General features: G+C 38.0%; 10 protein-coding genes across 10 annotated transcripts; 6 read left to right on the forward strand and 4 right to left on the reverse strand.

Moving 5' to 3' along the window:
- Positions 1–1,183: 1,183 nt before the first annotated feature.
- On the forward strand, positions 1,184–2,236 carry SRP40 (Srp40p; the record flags this gene model as incomplete). The annotated part of the gene is made up of 1 exon (XM_003958520.1): positions 1,184–2,236. One exon carries the CDS (start codon positions 1,184–1,186, stop codon positions 2,234–2,236), a length of 1,053 nt encoding a protein of 350 aa, XP_003958569.1.
- Positions 2,237–2,548: 312 nt separating this feature from the next.
- Positions 2,549–3,298, reverse strand: KAFR0H00260 (uncharacterized protein; the record flags this gene model as incomplete). Its single annotated transcript, XM_003958521.1, has 1 exon — positions 2,549–3,298. One exon carries the CDS (start codon positions 3,296–3,298, stop codon positions 2,549–2,551), a length of 750 nt encoding a protein of 249 aa, XP_003958570.1.
- A 424-nt stretch (positions 3,299–3,722) lies between these two features.
- On the reverse strand, positions 3,723–5,600 carry PXL1 (Pxl1p; the record flags this gene model as incomplete). Its single annotated transcript, XM_003958522.1, has 1 exon — positions 3,723–5,600. The coding sequence occupies one exon, from the start codon at positions 5,598–5,600 to the stop codon at positions 3,723–3,725; it is 1,878 nt and encodes a 625-aa protein (XP_003958571.1).
- Positions 5,601–6,176: 576 nt separating this feature from the next.
- Positions 6,177–9,044, forward strand: TGL4 (triacylglycerol lipase; the record flags this gene model as incomplete). The annotated part of the gene is made up of 1 exon (XM_003958523.1): positions 6,177–9,044. The coding sequence occupies one exon, from the start codon at positions 6,177–6,179 to the stop codon at positions 9,042–9,044; it is 2,868 nt and encodes a 955-aa protein (XP_003958572.1).
- A 363-nt stretch (positions 9,045–9,407) lies between these two features.
- On the forward strand, positions 9,408–10,403 carry TVP38 (Tvp38p; the record flags this gene model as incomplete). Its single annotated transcript, XM_003958524.1, has 1 exon — positions 9,408–10,403. One exon carries the CDS (start codon positions 9,408–9,410, stop codon positions 10,401–10,403), a length of 996 nt encoding a protein of 331 aa, XP_003958573.1.
- Positions 10,404–10,564: 161 nt separating this feature from the next.
- OMA1 (metalloendopeptidase) lies at positions 10,565–11,668 on the forward strand (the record flags this gene model as incomplete). The annotated part of the gene is made up of 1 exon (XM_003958525.1): positions 10,565–11,668. The coding sequence occupies one exon, from the start codon at positions 10,565–10,567 to the stop codon at positions 11,666–11,668; it is 1,104 nt and encodes a 367-aa protein (XP_003958574.1).
- A 41-nt stretch (positions 11,669–11,709) lies between these two features.
- On the reverse strand, positions 11,710–14,973 carry PRP16 (DEAH-box RNA helicase PRP16; the record flags this gene model as incomplete). Its single annotated transcript, XM_003958526.1, has 1 exon — positions 11,710–14,973. One exon carries the CDS (start codon positions 14,971–14,973, stop codon positions 11,710–11,712), a length of 3,264 nt encoding a protein of 1,087 aa, XP_003958575.1.
- A 159-nt stretch (positions 14,974–15,132) lies between these two features.
- Positions 15,133–15,771, forward strand: MRPL20 (mitochondrial 54S ribosomal protein mL58; the record flags this gene model as incomplete). Its single annotated transcript, XM_003958527.1, has 1 exon — positions 15,133–15,771. The coding sequence occupies one exon, from the start codon at positions 15,133–15,135 to the stop codon at positions 15,769–15,771; it is 639 nt and encodes a 212-aa protein (XP_003958576.1).
- A 223-nt stretch (positions 15,772–15,994) lies between these two features.
- HBS1 (ribosome dissociation factor GTPase HBS1) lies at positions 15,995–17,818 on the forward strand (the record flags this gene model as incomplete). Its single annotated transcript, XM_003958528.1, has 1 exon — positions 15,995–17,818. The coding sequence occupies one exon, from the start codon at positions 15,995–15,997 to the stop codon at positions 17,816–17,818; it is 1,824 nt and encodes a 607-aa protein (XP_003958577.1).
- Positions 17,819–18,826, reverse strand: UFE1 (Ufe1p; the record flags this gene model as incomplete). Its single annotated transcript, XM_003958529.1, has 1 exon — positions 17,819–18,826. The coding sequence occupies one exon, from the start codon at positions 18,824–18,826 to the stop codon at positions 17,819–17,821; it is 1,008 nt and encodes a 335-aa protein (XP_003958578.1).
- Between the last annotated feature and the right edge of the window lie 25 nt (positions 18,827–18,851).

An 18,851-nucleotide genomic window follows, 5' to 3' on the forward strand; every position in this document is an offset into this window, starting at 1 on the left:
CGGCTAAAAGGCCAAGGAACGCCTACTATGTTCATAGCAGTATTGTTGTGTTAGAAATTATAGTAAAGTTTCTTCATTTCGTAAAGTGGTGTGGTGCTTGTATGACTTGGTTTAGTGTACAAAGCCGAAGATTCAGGGAGAAGACTCCACTATGTTTCCAGATATGATCCGTTGCAGTTTGGAGATGATGAGGGTTTCAATGTCAATTATGGATGGCAGGCTCCTTGTGGATTCTTTGTATTTAGCTTTCCTGCATGAATTTCGTAAATACTTCAAGTTTATTTATCCTCGTACTTGCATATTTAACGGATCTACCCTGCAAATAAGTGTGCTGCTTAGGAGATTGAGAGAGAACGAAAATATGAGGTAAGAACTGTTTGGAAACCTATTTAGATTTTATGTACCATCAGCCACGCTATCGCAAATTTGAAAACACTCAACTTTTCACAAAACGTAAAAAAATATAAAAATCTGAGAACCAAAAGGTAAACACTGCAAACCAACCACCAAGTCAGCTTTATTCACCTGCTTACTGGAATCAGTAATATAATTGCAAATATAACAAACCTCTCAAAAAATGAACCATGTCACCTTGAATATGATAGTGCCGCATCATTTGTATTACTTTCAACAAACTGCAATCTATCCTAGTAGGAACAAAGTCTTTTCGAAAAGAAGATGGAAAATGTCTAACCAATCAACACTTAAGCTGCGTTATTGTTGTTTATTTCACTGTTGATGCAAATAAAAGTCTAATTAACACTTGAAATAATGCTCGACACATGGTGTATGGGTGTAAAATTTCCTTTCCTGTTACAACATGTAGGATAACGGTCGCAGGCACGAAAGAAGTTCATACATCTACTTAACATACTATAATATATCAATAAATGAGAGTTAATGTGGATTATGCCTCTTAAACGATGTCATACAACTAGAAGAATGAGAATTGCCAGTCCAATATCTAAATTTTTTTTTTTTTTTTTTTTGGTTTTTTTCTACATTTTTTTCGGATTTCTTCTCAAATTGCTTTTCTTTTTTGCATAAAAAAATCGACAGAAGTTCGAGCAAGCTCATCGATTATCTTCTTATAGTTTTAAGTGCTAAAGCCTTGATATTCATTTTTATTAAGTGATTATTACTAAGTAGAACGAGTATACTTTACATCATTGAATCAGAAAATATGGTTACCACGGCAAAGAACGACAAACCTCCAAAGCTAAGCCTAAAAGAAAAAGAAAAGGAAAAGAGCACAACTTCAAGCTCTGAATCATCATCCTCATCATCCTCATCATCCTCATCATCATCTTCTTCAACATCAAGCTCCAGTGGTGAAAGTAGCAGCAGCTCAGACTCCAGCTCCTCCTCTTCATCAAGCTCATCATCTGACAGCGAGTCGTCTTCTTCCTCATCAAGCTCATCATCTGACAGCGAGTCGTCTTCTTCCTCATCAAGCTCATCATCTGATAGCGAGTCGTCTTCTTCCTCATCGAGCTCTTCATCTGACAGTGACTCCTCCTCATCAAGCTCTTCATCAAGCTCATCATCTGAAAGCGATTCTTCGTCATCTTCCGACAGTGAATCCTCTTCTTCTTCGTCAAGCTCGTCATCTGACAATGAGTCTTCTTCGTCATCGAGCTCGTCATCTGACAGTAATTCATCATCTGATAGCGACTCTTCATCATCGTCTGATAGCGACTCTTCATCATCATCTGATAGCGACTCTTCATCATCATCTGATAGCGATTCCTCTTCTTCGTCTGATAGCGACTCTTCCTCTTCATCTGACAGTGATTCTTCCTCTTCATCATCATCATCATCAAGCTCTTCGTCTGACAGCGAAGAAACAAGTGACAAAAAGAGAAATAGAGAAGAAATAAAAAAAGTAAGTGACGACAGCTCAAGCAATAGCACACCTGAAAGTTCAGTAGAAACAACTCCAGAACCAGAACAAAAAAGACAGAAATTAAATATATCAGCTGGTGTCGACGAGATTAAAGATGGTCAAAGGAAGCACTTTTCAAGAGTTGAGAGAGAAAAGATTTCTTTCGAAGCATGGGAATTAACTGATAACACTTATAAGGGTGCTGCTGGTACTTGGGGTGAAATGGCTAACGAAAAATTAGGTAGAGTAAGAGGTAAAGACTTTACAAAGAACAAAAACAAAATGAAAAGAGGGTCCTATAGAGGCGGTTCAATTACGTTAGCCAGTGGCTCTTATAAATTTACCGATTGATAAAACTCTTTTTAGTACATATTTAGCAAAATAACAACTTGTTTTTCATATAACTATATCATTTAAAAGCCTATTGTATTTATTGACATATCCTGTGGGTTAATTCTCCCAAAATGAGGATGTATATGCAGAGTATACACTAGATAAATACAAAATTATATGGGCGTTTCTATTTCATCCAATAACAAACAAAGTCACAGATGGATTTAAAGACGAGATCTTCGAAGGTGTGAGGACGTGTATGGTCTATCTTAACTCAGTAATGATAGTATGTTGGCTCTGGCAGAATATGAAAATTATGGCCACATAACTTTATTCGCCCAGACCATAATTGCTACTATTTTTTGCTGCAGTACCTTTTGTGTTGCATGCTAGATAGCGTTTTGTATTTAAAATAGATTCACGATCAGAGGCCATTGAAATTCTTGAGCTAGGATAAATCTGGACTTTACGCCGACGTTTGTCAGGATTTGCCGCGACAGCTTTTGATTTTAATGCAGTTCGAGACGCGCTATGTTCCGCAATAGTATGCATATTATCGCCTATGAAACTTGAGCTGTGTTTACTGGTTCTTGAGTACTCCAAATTGGAAGAGGTTTCATCATTTGAATCATCCTGTAGTAAAACCAGTAGATGATTCAATCTAGTTTTCAGATCTGTAGAAATTTCACGAATAGGTTTTTTAGGTTCTCTGCCAACTGTTGGGCTACATAACGAATATGTTGATACTGGTATGGGTGATAAAAATGAAGAAGCCTGGTTCAATTCTGGAGTCACAGGGCATATGTCTGGCATGACCGCTGTCCTTACTTTTTTATCTCCAACATAAGCCTCACTATGCGTCAAATGCTCTATAAAACTTCTATCGCAGTCATCACTGGAATAATCTTGAAGAAAAACCGTCTCATTAACCCCTTTACCCCGAGGATCAGCCATCTTGCTCTGAGATTGTTCACATCCAGACCCTCTCCTCTCGTTTGCGGATGCACCCATTATAATAAAATCGTCATGGATCTTAGATTGTCTACTATTAGGTTCATTCAATGGTTCGTCGACGAACATAGCACTCGTTACCTCCCCGTTAGATGATCTATATGGTAAATATGTACCAAGTTACTCTTTATTCTTCTGAAACGGCCAAGCACAAATAGGGGGACACAACTTATCTCCAATCCCGCTATGCTAAGAGAAAAGTCACAATTTCTGAAGTAACTGCTCTAATTGACACAGTATGCTTTGCTGAAGGCGAAACTCTGCTTTCGAGTGTTTCACATGTTTATATATATGTATATATATACCTTTTCAAGAATAATTTGAAAAGCGTAAAAAAATATTGTACGTGCTTAAATTTCTGAAAACCTAAAAAGTTTCATAAATGAACATATGCCTTGCTTATTACAACTTTATATACTAGGATCTATCCTGTATATACTAATGTCTCTTAATTGTCTTTTCCATTTAATGCCAATCCAATGCAACATACGCACTAATAACTCATTCCGAAACTGATCAATCTCGTCCTTCTTCTGGAAATGGTATTATTAGTTTCTTTTTTACTTTCTTCATCGGTAGAGACACTTAGACCCGTTTTCAATAATGATTCGATGTCATGATTGCTGCATAAAGCGATCTCGCCATTAAAGATAAAGTAATCATTCGTAATTGGCTTTCTGCAGCGGAAACATGTCAAACAATTGACGTGAAATCTTTCATGGTTATCATTTTCCAAACATTCTCCCTCGATAAACTTGGAACATATACCGCAAATGCTATTATTTTCTTCATGGTAGTGTTGCTGACAGTATGGCTTATCGTCTAGTATGTAGCATGGTGTCGCCTTATTGAATTTTGTGCGACATTTAATGCAACGGAAACAATCACGATGCCATTGTCCCGATAGTTCACCTGCCTTCTTAGAGAAAAGTCTTCTACCGGTTACTTCAAGACCACATAATCTGCATGGGCCTTCACCAGGTGGATACTTCTCTGTGCGTTCTTGTTTTTCTTGCACTATTTCACTTTCCTTCAGTTGTGAAAGTTCTTGATTTTCTTTAGTCGAAGCATTTAATGAATTTTCATCGGGAACCTCTTGATGAGGCTTAAGAGTTGGATATAATTCTGGCAAGTTCTCTTGATTTGCCGTGGCAAAATCACTGGCGCTAGACGGAATATCTTTAAACTTATACATTATTGGTGTGCTATCACTTGCTGCTGATACAAAAGATTCAATATGGCCGGGATGATTAATGACTTGGGGAATTGTTTTGCTACCACTCCAATTCGTGGAGGGATATCCTGATAAGTATGCACTTGATTTCTTGAAATGATGATTATCTACGGATGATGGTTGTAGATTTGCATGTGACGATGCATTGTTGCCACTTCCATACTGATCATCCATAGAAGTGTGTTGAGGTGTGGTATTTGGGACTGTCAGTTTCTCGTTCCTTGTGAGCGAAACATCATCTAATTGAGCAATAAGCTGCTCTAAATGGAAGTTGGTAGAGGTCTCGTTACCCTCTTGCTTTTCCACTTGAAATAAGGTACTGTTCTTTGCGCTTCTCTCCATTCTGGGTTCCATAGGGGACACACCATACGCATCTGTTCGTGCTGTTCCTTCATTCGCGTCATTACGTACTGGAAGTGCTAAAGGTAATACATCTGCAACTGGATTGTTTCCTACTGGAATATGCGTCGTTTGTTCTAATGGTGCAATTGCTTCGGAAGGCGCCAATCCTATCTGTAGTCTAGGATCTGCCTCAAAATTCAGACTTTCAATGGTTGATGTGTACCTTTCATGTGGTTCATCATGATTACTGTATTGCTCGTTTAGATCCGTATCTGATTGTGTTAGCATTTGGAAACTCTTCTCAATTGGATGCAGACCTTCACTATAATTGTAATTCTGTGCCTTTTCGAAATCAAAAGAATCGCTGTCTTGATTTAAGCCTAGTGGTTCATTGACTAGAGATGGATTGGGACTCTCATTACGATAATGGTAAAGCTCTTCAGTATGAGTACTACGAAAGTCTTCGCGAAGATGGGACAAATTCGAAGGGGCAGTGATCTTCACTCGAGGAGGTTGATGTAGCATATGCTCTGGCGTACTGTTAGAACCTTGCTGAGCCGGGGAATGATCGGTCGATACGTGCGATTGCGTAGATATGAAGGTGGAACTAGGATTCTGACCATCGTAACTCATCGCGGCCAAGCCCTGGCCAGTAACTTGTCTGCTGGCGGATCCCTGAGAATCAGTAGCACCTGCACTCACGTTCACTTCAAAACCTGCCCTCTCCAAGGCCGTTCTATAACGGACCTTTGGATTTATCTTTGGAAATGGCGAGTCATATATATTATTCAACATTTTGTATCTGGAGACAAGCAGAGCTAATCGTTACAAAAACAACACCAACAGCTTGGATATATTACGCCCACGTGAAATCAGCGTCTTCAGTCCAGACAACCTACGTTATGATAGTAAATGTCTAAAGAATTACACGCGTTAAATCAAAGTCTTCGAGATCTCGTTATTCCAAACCTCCACGCGTTCTTTTCCAACCCCGCTAACGCAAAGAACCAAGCCCTAACTTCGCATTACAGTGCAGAAATTGGAAATTAGGCGCAGTGATGACCCCATTCACACGGAGAGACAAATTAGGGCTTCGCTTTCGATGCCACGGTTCATGGCGAAGAGCATTTCATTTCCTTTTTGAAGTCATTAAATTCTATTGACCAATGAATCAGTGAAGCAGCTGTATAAGGACGATATCAAGTGGTAAGAGATATTGTTTACCGTCTTTTGAGTGCTAAAAAAATAGCTATAGAGATAATATTATTTTTTTGAAACCTTCTTGAATCGATTTTTTTGGTTTTTTAAACAGGATTTGAATAGTTCATAACTGCCCTTAAGTATAATAACCGTATATTTGAAGGATTAACTATGGTAAAACATCTTTCAACTACTATGGCACTTCAAAGAAGAGCATATCCTGTCACACAACACCTGATAGAGAAGTACTATGAGTACGTTCTAGGACTTGGGTCCAAAAATGGTTCGACCCATTATCATCACAATAATAGTAATTTAAACAGTATCTTACGACGCAGAGGGCCTGATGTACAGGACCCAGACAGCGATAAGAAAGAGTCAACAACTGAAGATCCGGATTCAAAAGACAATGAAGATGATGCTGTGAACTGTGAAGCACAGGAAGAAGTGGGTTCTTGTTTGACTAGGTTAAAAAATTATTTTTATGGGATATTTATAGGAGACTACGAAAAGGATCTCCTAATTGAAAAACTCAAGGTGCAAAAGCAACACGCAATGTCATATGAAGAATGGAGTACCACTGGTCTTAGGTTGGATGAGTTAACTAACACAAATAAATGGAAACAGAAAAATGACTCAACCTTATACGATTACAAATTAATCGAAGAAGTTACTCGTAAGTTGAGGAAGGCAAGACTGGACCAAGATTACTCTCAGTTATTATACCTAATAAGAACTAACTGGGTTAGAAATCTGGGAAATATTGGAAATGTAAATCTATACCGCCACTCCCACGTCGGTACAAAGACTTTAATCGATCAGTACATGAAGGAATCTAAGAAAAGCCTAGAAGCTCTCGTTCATTCCGATCTAGATGAAAATTATTTGATAGGAATATTGCAACAGACAAGAAGAAATATTGGTAGGACCGCCTTAGTTTTGAGTGGAGGGGGTACCTTTGGTCTATTTCACATCGGTGTTCTTGTAACACTATTTGAACTGGACTTACTACCCCGTGTCATTAGCGGCAGTAGTGCAGGCGCTATTGTTGCAAGCATATTGACAGTTCATTACAAAGATGAAATCCCCAATCTTTTAGAACATGTATTGGATACCGATTTCAACATCTTCAAAGATGATAAGAAAAAAAGTGAAAGTGAAAATTTCCTCATTAAAATTTCAAGATTTTTTAAGAATGGTACCTGGTTTGATAATAAACATTTAATGAGTACAATGATTGAATTTTTAGGTGACCTAACTTTTAGAGAGGCCTACAATAGAACTGGGAAAATCTTAAATATTACCGTATCCCCAGCTTCACTATTTGAACAGCCCAGATTACTAAATAATTTAACTGCCCCGAATGTTTTGATTTGGTCTGCCGTTTGTGCATCATGTTCCTTACCTGGAATCTTTCCCTCCACACCATTATATGAAAAGGACCTGAAAACAGGGGAAACGAGAGAATGGTCTGGAAGTAGCTCTGTAAAATTCGTGGATGGTTCTGTGGATAATGATTTACCAATTTCAAGACTTTCTGAAATGTTCAATATTGACCATATCATAGCATGCCAAGTAAACATACACGTCTATCCATTTTTAAAACTTTCTCTATCTTGTGTCGGTGGTGAAATTGAGGATGAATTTAGTGCGAGATTGAGGCAAAATCTAACCAAAGTTTATAACTTCATGGCTAATGAAGTTATACATGCTTTGGAGATAGGAAGTGAGTTAGGGATCGCTAAAAACACGTTAACAAAATTGAGATCTGTCCTTTCACAACAGTACTCCGGAGATGTCACAATATTACCTGAAATGAAAACGCTTCTCAGAGTAAACGAACTTCTTACCAATCCGACAAAAGAATTTCTCCTAAGGGAAATTACCAATGGGGCTCGTGCTACATGGCCCAAAGTCTCAATCATTCAAAATCACTGTGGTCAGGAATTTGCTCTTGACAAAGCCATTTCATATTTGAAGGGTAAAATGATTGTATCATCCTCTATCAAGAACCCCTTGCAATTTAGTGATACATCTGTTGGCTTAATCAAGTCACCATCAATAAATGGTAACGGTCATAGTCGGAGCGCTTTGATACCGATAGCAGGTAAAAAGAGGCATAAAAGTGCTCTGAACGATGCTAATGTCCTGGATGATGATAACATATTAGATTCTGATGCTACAAGCTCCTTATCGCTATTAAGAGAGAACGCAAGAATCTATAGGCGTTCCACTAGTGGTAGATTGAATTTTGCTCCAAATTCAATGGCGACAAAACCTCATCGTAGGAAATCGGATACCGGTACCCGTGTAAAACACCATATACATCACTACAACAATGGCCATGGCAAACAAATGTCGTTTTCAGTATCATCTCCTGGATCACGTATTTCAAGACAAACAAGTAGACATAACGAGTTTAGCGTTTCTTCTCACAAGAGAGCCAGTTCAGGACATATTTACCCACCGTTTGAAGCACGTTCATTAACCTTACCTGATGCCAGAAAATTATCGCGCACTATAGAACCACCAAATACAGTCATATATAACGACGCAGCATCATTTGTATCAAGACCAACTTCAGGCAGATTGGAATTCAGACTGAGCCCCGAAGATGAATGGAGATTAAAAGATACAAAAAAGACAAAAAAGAGGACACCTATCACTGATGATCACAATATCTTTGCTACCGAGTCAGACAACGAAGATATGCCAGTAGTAAGGTCTATTATACAAAGCAGGGAAAGTGCTTTAAAAAGCAAAATGGAGACTGACACGGGAGAAGGAGAGGAGGAAGAAGAGCAATTGACGGACACCGAAAGAAATAGTGCTGAGACAAGTTACGAACAAGATTTTCCTTATCCATTTCAAGAAGATTACCAACAGCGTCCTCTGAGTGAAACCAGTTCCTCAAGTAAAAAGAGCAAGAAGTTTACCAGATTCGAATTGCTGGAAGATAACAGTGGCGAAATTTCTCCCAAAACAAAAGCACAAAACAAAAGTACTACGCCGTCTTCTCTGGGAACTCCCTTGCATTGAACAAACTTGAAAAAAACTGTTAATGAACGAATTCAAGCACCTTTTACGTACAAATATATATATATATTCTTTTTTGTTTTCCAAATATCAAATTCTGTGAGAAACATCTTGTAACGTTTTGATTAAACTCTTTGCTGTGTGTCTTCTTGTTGAAGATCTTCAATTTTGCACTGTAAGGTGAAAGCCGAGGAATAGAACCCCGGCAGAATTACAAAGCAACAGTTATTGGCAGGTGTAGCAGGCTGTATTTGAAGACATCTTATTAGCAGCGTCTTGTCTACACTAGTTGGAGTACTGTACTAGGGACATTTTACATAATACTTCCGTCAATTTGCGATTGTTTCAAATAAAACCCAGAGAAAGATGTCGAATGAAACCATGCAAGAGTTAGAATTTAACGATACTGATAATGGACCATTTCCAGAAAATGATGATGATGAATTTGACTCTTACTTTCAAAATATGGATGGAGATTTAACTTTTAATGATATGAATGATGTTTCGGAGGATAACAATTTTCTAGATATGTACAATTTAACCCCCAGACAACGTGTATCCTACAAGGTAAAGAAAACTTTCTTCGATTTGACCAACTATTTTTATGCACTGCCTACATGGCAACGTGTTGCACTTTGTATATTTGGAACAATTGCCTTCATAGTAGGTATATTGTTCTTGATATTTCACAATGCTATCCTGGAAAAGATTGTTGACACATCAAATGATTTACAAGCCAAGAAATCCACGCCACCCATCCTGATGTTGCTGCTTTTCATGGTTTCCTTCCCACCATTGATAGGATATTCATTTTTATCCACTAGTACTGGATTACTATATGGAGTTACTTTTAAAGGATGGATTATATTATCAATTAGCTCGGTCTGTGGTTCAATAGCATCTTTTGCTCTTTTCCAGAACTTGTTACACAAGAGAGCCGAGCAATTAGTTCATATAAACCAGAGATTCGAAGCATTGGCATCAATTCTACAAGAAAATAACAGTTACTTAATTCTAGCGCTAATCAGGCTTTGTCCCTTCCCTTATTCTTTGACAAATGGCGCTCTTGCCGGTATTCATGGTATTTCTGTTAGAAATTTCTCTCTGGCAAATCTGATCACCACTCCAAAACTGTTTGTTTATCTATTCATTGGTTCTAGGATCAAGAATTTAGCTGAAACCGAGTCTACTGGGTCCAGAATGTTTGATTTGATCAGTATCGCGGTTGCTGTGGCAATTCTGGGCATAACTGCCTCCTTATTGTATTATAAGACACAAAAAAGATATACAGAACTGCAGAATGGATCTCATCAAGCTGGCACTAACAATCCGATACAAATAGACGATTCCTTTGACATATAAACTAAATAAACTGTTCATATAGTGACTGTTCGGTATATAAGTTTTAGACCATTGGATTTTTATTTTTTGCCAGGCACAAGAGATAAACGTTAAAAATTTGTCAACCAAATCAAATAGGTTCATTGCATAGGAACAACTTCAATTAACACAACGATCTAAACATGCTCAAGCATCTTAAACGTGGGATTACGACGGCTCAACGTCCTATTGTCCAGCTAAGTAAGTTTGGCTTCCAGAATCATTATTACAGCTCTAGTATTTCACCTTTTATTCTAAAAAATACGAGATCATATTCTAATTACACCTACCAAAGATTCAATAACCAGCGTCAGAGATCATTTTACGACTATTTGAATGACCCCAAGTCAAGGAAATCATTGGCTTTGGTTTTAGGTGCAGCCTCTCTGTTCTACGTAACACATCTGGAAGAAGCTCCAGTAAGTGGACGAAAAAGATTCATCTTCATTCCACGTTCTCTAGAGATGAAAATTGGGAGTTATTCATACAATTCAATAATTCAGGAAACTGCAAATCAGATTTTGCCTCAAAATCATCCATTGACAAGGAAAATTCAGTCCATATTTGCAAAAATTGTAGATGCTGCCTACAAAGATCCAACTGTAGACAAATATGCCTTAGAAGGAATAAAGTGGAAAATTCATGTTGTTAACGACCCAAGGGCACCTCCTAACGCCTTTGTTCTACCTGGAGGGAAAGTTTTTGTATTCAGTAGTATGCTTAATATTTGCCAGAATGACGATGGAATTGCCACAGTTCTCTCTCATGAATTTGCTCATCAATTAGCTAGGCACACATCAGAAAATTTATCTAAAGCTCCTGTCTATTCTTTAATTAGTCTACTGGTATATGCATTAACAGGTATACAAGGTATTAACGATTTTTTAACTGATGGATTACTAAGGATGCCAGCTTCTAGGCAGATGGAAACTGAAGCAGATTACATTGGCCTTATGATTATGGCGAGAGCATGTTTCAATCCCGACGAGAGTGTTAAGTTATGGGAGCGAATGTCAGCTTTTGAACAAAAAATAGCAAGAATGAGTGGTCAACTAAATTTTGAATTTTTAAGTACTCATCCTGCAAGCTTGAAGAGAATCAAAAACATGACTAAATGGCTACCAGAAGCCAATTCACTCTATGAACAGTCTGACTGTGGGCAATATGGCAAGTTTTATGAGAATTTCCAGAATGTCGTATTCGGGCCATCGTCCAGTGAGGAATTATACCTATCCTCTTACAGGTAATATTACATAGCTTCGGGCGTTCTATAAAGTTTATATATTCATCAATCATATGTATTAAAGACGTATACCCACCAATATTCAGGCAGGTCTCCTTTTTTTAGCCCAATTCTGAAGGAACCCGTTCCGTCAAGCTTGGTCCTATCCAAGTGCTCGCGCTTCAGTAATGATTCAGCCTTCTTATTATCTTGCTGCAACTGTATAATCATTTGCGTCCTTTTCTCTAGACATCTGTTTATCTCTCTTTCAATATCATCCCTCTGTCTCTTTTCTCTAGCATGATCGTTACCAGTTTTGTGCTGCATTAAGGCAAATGACTGATGATATGAACTATCATCATCTATCCTTCTAATGCCATATAAAAGCGGCCCAGATTCTACCAGCCAAAAGGGGTCCACAGCTGTGACGCAACAAATATATTCTTTTGAAGTCATCAACAGCTCATTATACACTACGTAAGAAGGAGGGTCACCCAGGCCAAATAGGGTACTGGTTGGATGAAGCTGTACATCCATACCCGTTTTCATATGAACATATTTTCCCAATCCTGAAAGTTTTGCAGCCTGATGTGCAAAACCTGAACATATACATTTTTTTACAATTGTCCAATCAGTACCGGATGAGGTTAATAGCACTTTATTCTTTCCCATAATCTTTACAAGCTGTTCTCTTATATCATGTGCTTTACACATTGCCCTATATTGAACAAAATTCTTTGTACACCATTGAGAAGAGAACTTATTTTGCTTCCATTGTGAGTAAACGTTCAAAAGTGTTAAATGGTCAGATCCAGGCACGAAAAACTTACTTCTTGCCAAATCTGCCTCCTTCTCCCTTTGTTTTGGCCTTTGAAATACTTGAGGTACTGAAAGCATTGACACTATAGTCAACATTTCTTCACTACAATCGTTGTAGGAAGCAGTAATCAAAATCCTTGCTAGAGATGGTTGTAATGGAAATTTGGACATTAATTTCCCCAAACTAGTCAAGTTTCCAAAATTATCAATCGCATTTATGAGCCATAGGTCGTATAAGGAGGCTAACAATGTTTGTAAGGGCGGGGAATCCATTAATGGGAAGCTTAAAACATCTTTGACCCCAAGAGATTTCAAAAGTAGTATTGTATTTTGCAGACTTGTTCTTTGAAGCTCAGGAATAGTGGAGACGTACATCTCAGTTTCCAACGTCTCTTCGGTGTAGAGTCTATATGCTACACCAGTAGAAGTACGACCAGCTCTTCCTGAACGTTGGTTGGCATTAGCCCGGGAGATTGGAGTTATGGCCAAACTGTCCAACCCTATTCTTGGATTGTAAACTTTAAGTTTTGAGTAACCACAGTCTACTACGTACCTAATCCCATCAATAGTTAAAGAGGTTTCTGCAATATTAGTCGCAATTACTATTTTTCTTCTGCTATCATCCAGCTTCCTAAATATTTTATTTTGGAGAGCAGGCGGTAAAGCTGAGTATAGAGGAAAGATCTCAAGGTCGCTTATTTCTTCAAATTTCGAGATTCCAAATTTTTTGCTATATACTTCTGTCAGCTTTTCCTTAATCAAATCCATGCATACTTCGATATCTTCTTGACCTGTCATGAAAATCAGGATGTCTCCGCTTGAGATCTTATTGGACAAATGAATTTTTACAGCTTCAGTGACAGCAGCCTCCACGTAGTCGTTGACTAGATTTTTAGAATAAATTATATCAACAGGATATGTTCTACCAGGAATAGTAAATTGAGGGGCATTACCAAAAAATTCAGAAAATTTTGCTGCATTCATTGTTGCAGAGGTTACTATCAGTTTCAAGTCCCTTCTTTTAACGAGCAAATTTCTTAAAATACCAATCATTATGTCAGTATTTAAGGACCGTTCATGGGCCTCATCAATTATAATACAGCCATACTTTTCTAATTCTGGATCTAATAATGTCTCGCGGAGAAGAATACCGTCAGTCATAAATTTGAGCCTGGTCTTAGGGGATGTGTAGTCTTCAAATCTAATGGAATAACCAACCTCCTCACCCAATTGTACGTTCATTTCAAGGGCTACTCTGTTAGCCACTGACATTGCTGCAACCCTACGTGGTTGTGTAATACCAATTAATCTTCCTCCAGAGCAAAAACCGTCCTCATATAAATATTGAGCTAATTGTGTCGTTTTACCAGAACCAGTTTCACCAATAATAATTGAAATCTGGTTGTCTCTTATCATCGTGAGCAAATCTGATCTTACTTTGAACGCAGGTAATGACCTACGGGTAGATTCAATGTCCTCAGGAGTATTTTCAAAAGTTGTGTGCTGCGTCGTATCCTCTTCTCGTTTTTCATGGGACTCTTTCAAACCTAATAGATTACCCAATTGAGTACCGGCGACAGCAGTACTCTCTTTTGCCTTAGCTCGTTGCTCCTTTGATATTCTTTTGAAATTAACTAACTTACTACCTTTCCTAGCATTAATTGCAAATTGGCCATCAGGTTTCTTGAAAGGGTTGATTAATCCATCTTGCGCATTCTGTTCAGCCAATGAACCTAGAATTGTTGAGTCGGAAATGTTTCTTTCCTGTGTATAAACTTTCAAGAACTGCGGAATCCACTCCTTTCTTTCATTTATAGACAGTGAGTCCACCTGAACTTGTGTATGGATGTTGCTCACATCTATATCTGAAGTTAGGTGTGGACGTTTGAACTGTAGTTCACTTATAAAGGATTCTTCTTGAGGCACGGGATTACCATAGTCATCATCATAATTGTACCATTCTCTATCAGTCTCTGATATAGTGTCATTGCGGCCCATTTTGGGGCGTCCAGGTATAAATCGGTTCAGTATAGAAGTCTGGTCATTCTTTGTGCTAGGCTTTGGGATAACCTTACTTGATACACTTGGAGAAGCATATTCTTTAAGACGTTGTGCATCACCCCTATCAAGCTTTTTGAACTTTATTTGAGATGTAGACTTGACTTTTGGCGATTCTTTGGTTAGAAATGGATTTACTATAAAATCTTCATTTCCGTCATCATCTTCTTCGTCATCTCCTTCATTCATGTATGACAATCGTACCTTCCGCTTCTTTGCTGCAACCTTGCTACCAGTACTAGTAGTCTCATTATTCAATAATTTACAGTGTAACTCGGCTAAAAATGACTCTTCACCTTCAAATTTACCTAAAGCTTTGCTAGAGTCAATGAACCCTTGTACATTTGTAGAATTCTTCGCTGAAATTCTTCGAAGTGTGTCCAAAAAATTGGGTGTGACGTTTGAAGATGTATGCTTTTGCACACAATCTATCAAATCCTGTTCTTTAGACATCTGGTGCTTGTTATTATTGGCTTTGCAGGTCCGTGATGAGCTAATCGAGTCTCAACATATTTTTAGTAGAAAACAATTTTTTTATATTTCAAGGAAGGAACAGATATGAAGGACATATATACACCAAATTGGATAGCAAATCACTTAATGAGGCGGACGATGATGCTCAATTTCGTTAGAAGATTTCATGTAAGTACTGCAAGTTCGAAGGAGCTGGAGAGCTTGGCGAATGGTGTCACAAATGAGTTGCCCAAACTGCAGAAACATAAAAGTACGATCTACAACTATAAGAAGTCAGCTTCCAACTACCAGGGCTATTTGAAGGGACAAAAAAAGTTGCCTGTGGGTCTGTACTTCGATCCGTCACAGTCCTCCCCAACGGGGTCCATCAACAGTGAAACGATACCACTATTGTTTCTACCAAAGGATGATATTAGACGCAGATACATCGATCAAATCAGGGCACATTCTAAAGACAAGGTACAGAGTCAGGTGGCACCGGCAGTACTTTGCAGCAAGAGCACTATGAGAGGTCATAAGACTTACCATTTGAAACCTGAGCAGGTACAGGAGATCATCAAGCTACGTAAGGAAAACCCCACTATCTACACGAGGAAAACTCTGGCGAAGAAGTACGATGTGTCGCCTTTGTTCATCTCGATTGTGTCAAGTGTCTCACCGGAGAGATCCAAGGAAATGGATAGAAGACTGCAAACTATCAAATCAAGATGGCATGAACAGAGAGCTGTTGCCAGAGAAGATCGAAAGAAAAGAAAACAGATGTGGTACATAGGATGAATGGCTCTTGTTAGAGCCACTGACTACAGTTAAGTCCATTGTTTCGCACCCAATATCGGCTCATCACACCCTACAAATTACTAATCGTAAATAATTTCATAAGCTTCATCTTGTATATAAGAAAAATTAAGTCTCTGCCGAGTTTTAGGTGAAAAATTTACAGCATCGCTATATTCAGGAACAACATCATCACTAGGAATATACACCCAAGCAACGCTTAAAGATGTCTAGATACGATGATTACGACGATGATTATATGGATGACAATGAAATTCCAGAGTTTCAGGACGAAGCTGACTTTGATGACTATTTAAACGATGAAGAATATGACTTGATGAGTCAAGTGCTGCCAGCTGCCAAGAATAAGCTGAAAGAAGAAGAATACGTGGGCTGGAATAACTTTGACGTGAAACTTGCTATTTTTGATAATGATTTTGACCTGGATGCCGCTCTTTCACACTTAAGACAGTCCTTCAAGAAGAAGAAGGTAGTTGTCAAGGCACCACCTGCTCCAGTGGCCAAAATCACAGAGAACCTACAAAAATTAAAAGTTTCAGAACCTATTGATGACTGGCTCACGGATGAGGAAGATGAAGAATTAAGTCCCTCTCGTTCAGCAAAAGAAGAAGTAATAATCAAGCCGTACACAAGAATTAGAGTACCTACAAAACCAAGGAATCCAATTGACATGGAAAAATATCTTACTGAAAACAAGAAACCCCAATTAAGTTTTGTTGTCTTGGGTCACGTTGATGCTGGTAAATCGACATTAATGGGGAGATTATTATATGATATTGGTGCTGTGGATACTAAACATATGAGAAAGTTGAAGAAAGAAAGTGAAAGCATTGGGAAGGGCTCCTTCCATTTGGCATGGGTAATGGATCAAACAACAGAAGAAAGAGAACGTGGTGTCACAGTTTCCATTTGTACAAGTCATTTCGAAACCGAGAAAGCTAAATTCACCATCGTGGACGCACCTGGCCATAGGGACTTTGTTCCTAATGCCATTGCCGGTGTCTCACAAGCTGATATTGCTGTTCTCACGATCGACTGTGGTATTGGAGCATTTGAATCTGGTTTCAGTTTGGATGGTCAAACTAAAGAGCACACTTTATTAGCAAGAAGTATGGATATTTCTAATATCCTTGTTGTTATGAATAAATTAGACAGCGTTCAATGGTCTGAAGAAAGATTCAATGAAATTAAGACCAAATTAAGTGATTTTCTACTGAACGACGTCGGTTTTAAGAAGGAACAAATTAGTTGGGTGCCTTGTAGTGGATTTTCTGGTGAAGGTGTATATAAGATACCATACCCCGAAAATCTACTGGAGTGGTATGATGGTCCCAATTTAACTCAAACCTTGGAAGGCGTGGCAATAGACTTAAATGATAAGTTCCACAATCCTAAAGAAGTTCTAAATTCACCATTTTTATTCTCTGTAATGGAAGTAATTACCACAAAGAAAGATGACGAATGTTTTATTTCTGGCAGAGTCGAATCTGGTACAATCCAGCCTGGTGAATCAATAACGATCTTCCCATCAGAGCAGAGTGTCCTTGTAGATAAAATTCTTCTCAATGTTAACAGTCATACATCTCTCAACGTTGCATCAAAGGGTGATTTCGTTACTCTTAAGTTACGTAATTCACATCCAGCAGATATCGAAAACGGTGATCTATGTGCTTCAGTAGAGTACGATGTCTCATCAATGCAAACTTTCACAACTAGAATTTTAACCTTTCAAATGAGTAGACCCTTACTGCCTGGGACACCGCTGATGTTATTTAGAGGTGTTTGTGAACATCCTGCAAGGATAAACAAGCTGATATCTGTCCTAGACAAAAATGATCCAACGAAGGTTTTGAAAAAGAAGGTAAAACACATTTCCTCTAACCAAGTTGCAATCGTTGAAGTCGAATTGACTGAAAGGAAAAGATGGCTGCCTATGCTGACTTTTGATGAGAATAAACATCTCGGTAGAATCATATTAAGAAAGGATGGTAGGACTATTGCGACAGGTGCAATCCTAAATAATGAATGATTAGCTTATATAATCTAATAACAAAACCAATATACCAATGATAAATGCAATATATGTAGTGAATTTAGCGGATCTGCTTGCTGCCTTTTTGGCTTTATTCAGTTGCTTATTACCCTTTTCTATATTCAACTCAATTTCATCTTGATTGTCTAACATGGTATTTATATCCTGTGACTGTAATTGCAAATGAGTAGAGAGTTCATTCTGTATTGTCACAATATCCAGAATTGTTTTATTAATCTTTTCAACACTTCTAAGCTGTTCATTCTTAAAATTAAGTAACTCTTCGTGTTCAGTTTCAAGCAGCTGTATCTGCTCTTGGGTTAACTTTGACATTGTTTCTTCGTATCTTCTTACTTCATCGGTAACGCTCTCAACTGGAGAATGAGACAGAGAAATATTCACTGGATCATGAACTGAGGAATAATCAAGTTCCGTCGAGGGGGAAGCCGCACTGAAGTTTAAAGTTTGGAATTTCCTTCGATTCTTCAACCTTTGTTGCTGCAAAGAAGTGAAATCAGCAGATATAGATGAGATGATCAAATTTAAAGATTGAAGCACCCCAATTCTAAACTTGTTATTTGTACGATGGAAATTAGTCAAAATCTTTTGATTTCTTGAAAAAGGATGCAAAATATTACTCTTAGCTGAGAGGATACTTTCATCGATAAATTTCTGTCTATCATTCTCATATTTTTCAAGCTGTTTGTACTTTTTGATGTAAGATTGCAATTGCAGCCTAAAATCTGTATCAAAATCATCTTTTTCAGATTCTGTCATATTCAAGTTATTATCATTCTGGTACTCTGTTTCTATCGTCCTCAAGATTTTCCCCAGTTCATTGGTGGATTTCAATAAATCATAACATTCTTTGACAAATGAATCCTTCAGAGTAAGCCCTTCATAAGGCTTCTTAGAAATGGAGCTTTCATTGGTCTTGTCCGTATCATTTAATTCAACTTCAATGATTGAAACGTATTTCTTAAACAAGGGTGTCAAATTTGCCATGCCTTATCCTATTGATTTATTTTTT

This window comes from Kazachstania africana, chromosome 8 (assembly GCF_000304475.1).
Source record: "Kazachstania africana CBS 2517 chromosome 8, complete genome".
Taxonomy (NCBI): Eukaryota; Fungi; Ascomycota; class Saccharomycetes; order Saccharomycetales; family Saccharomycetaceae; genus Kazachstania; species Kazachstania africana.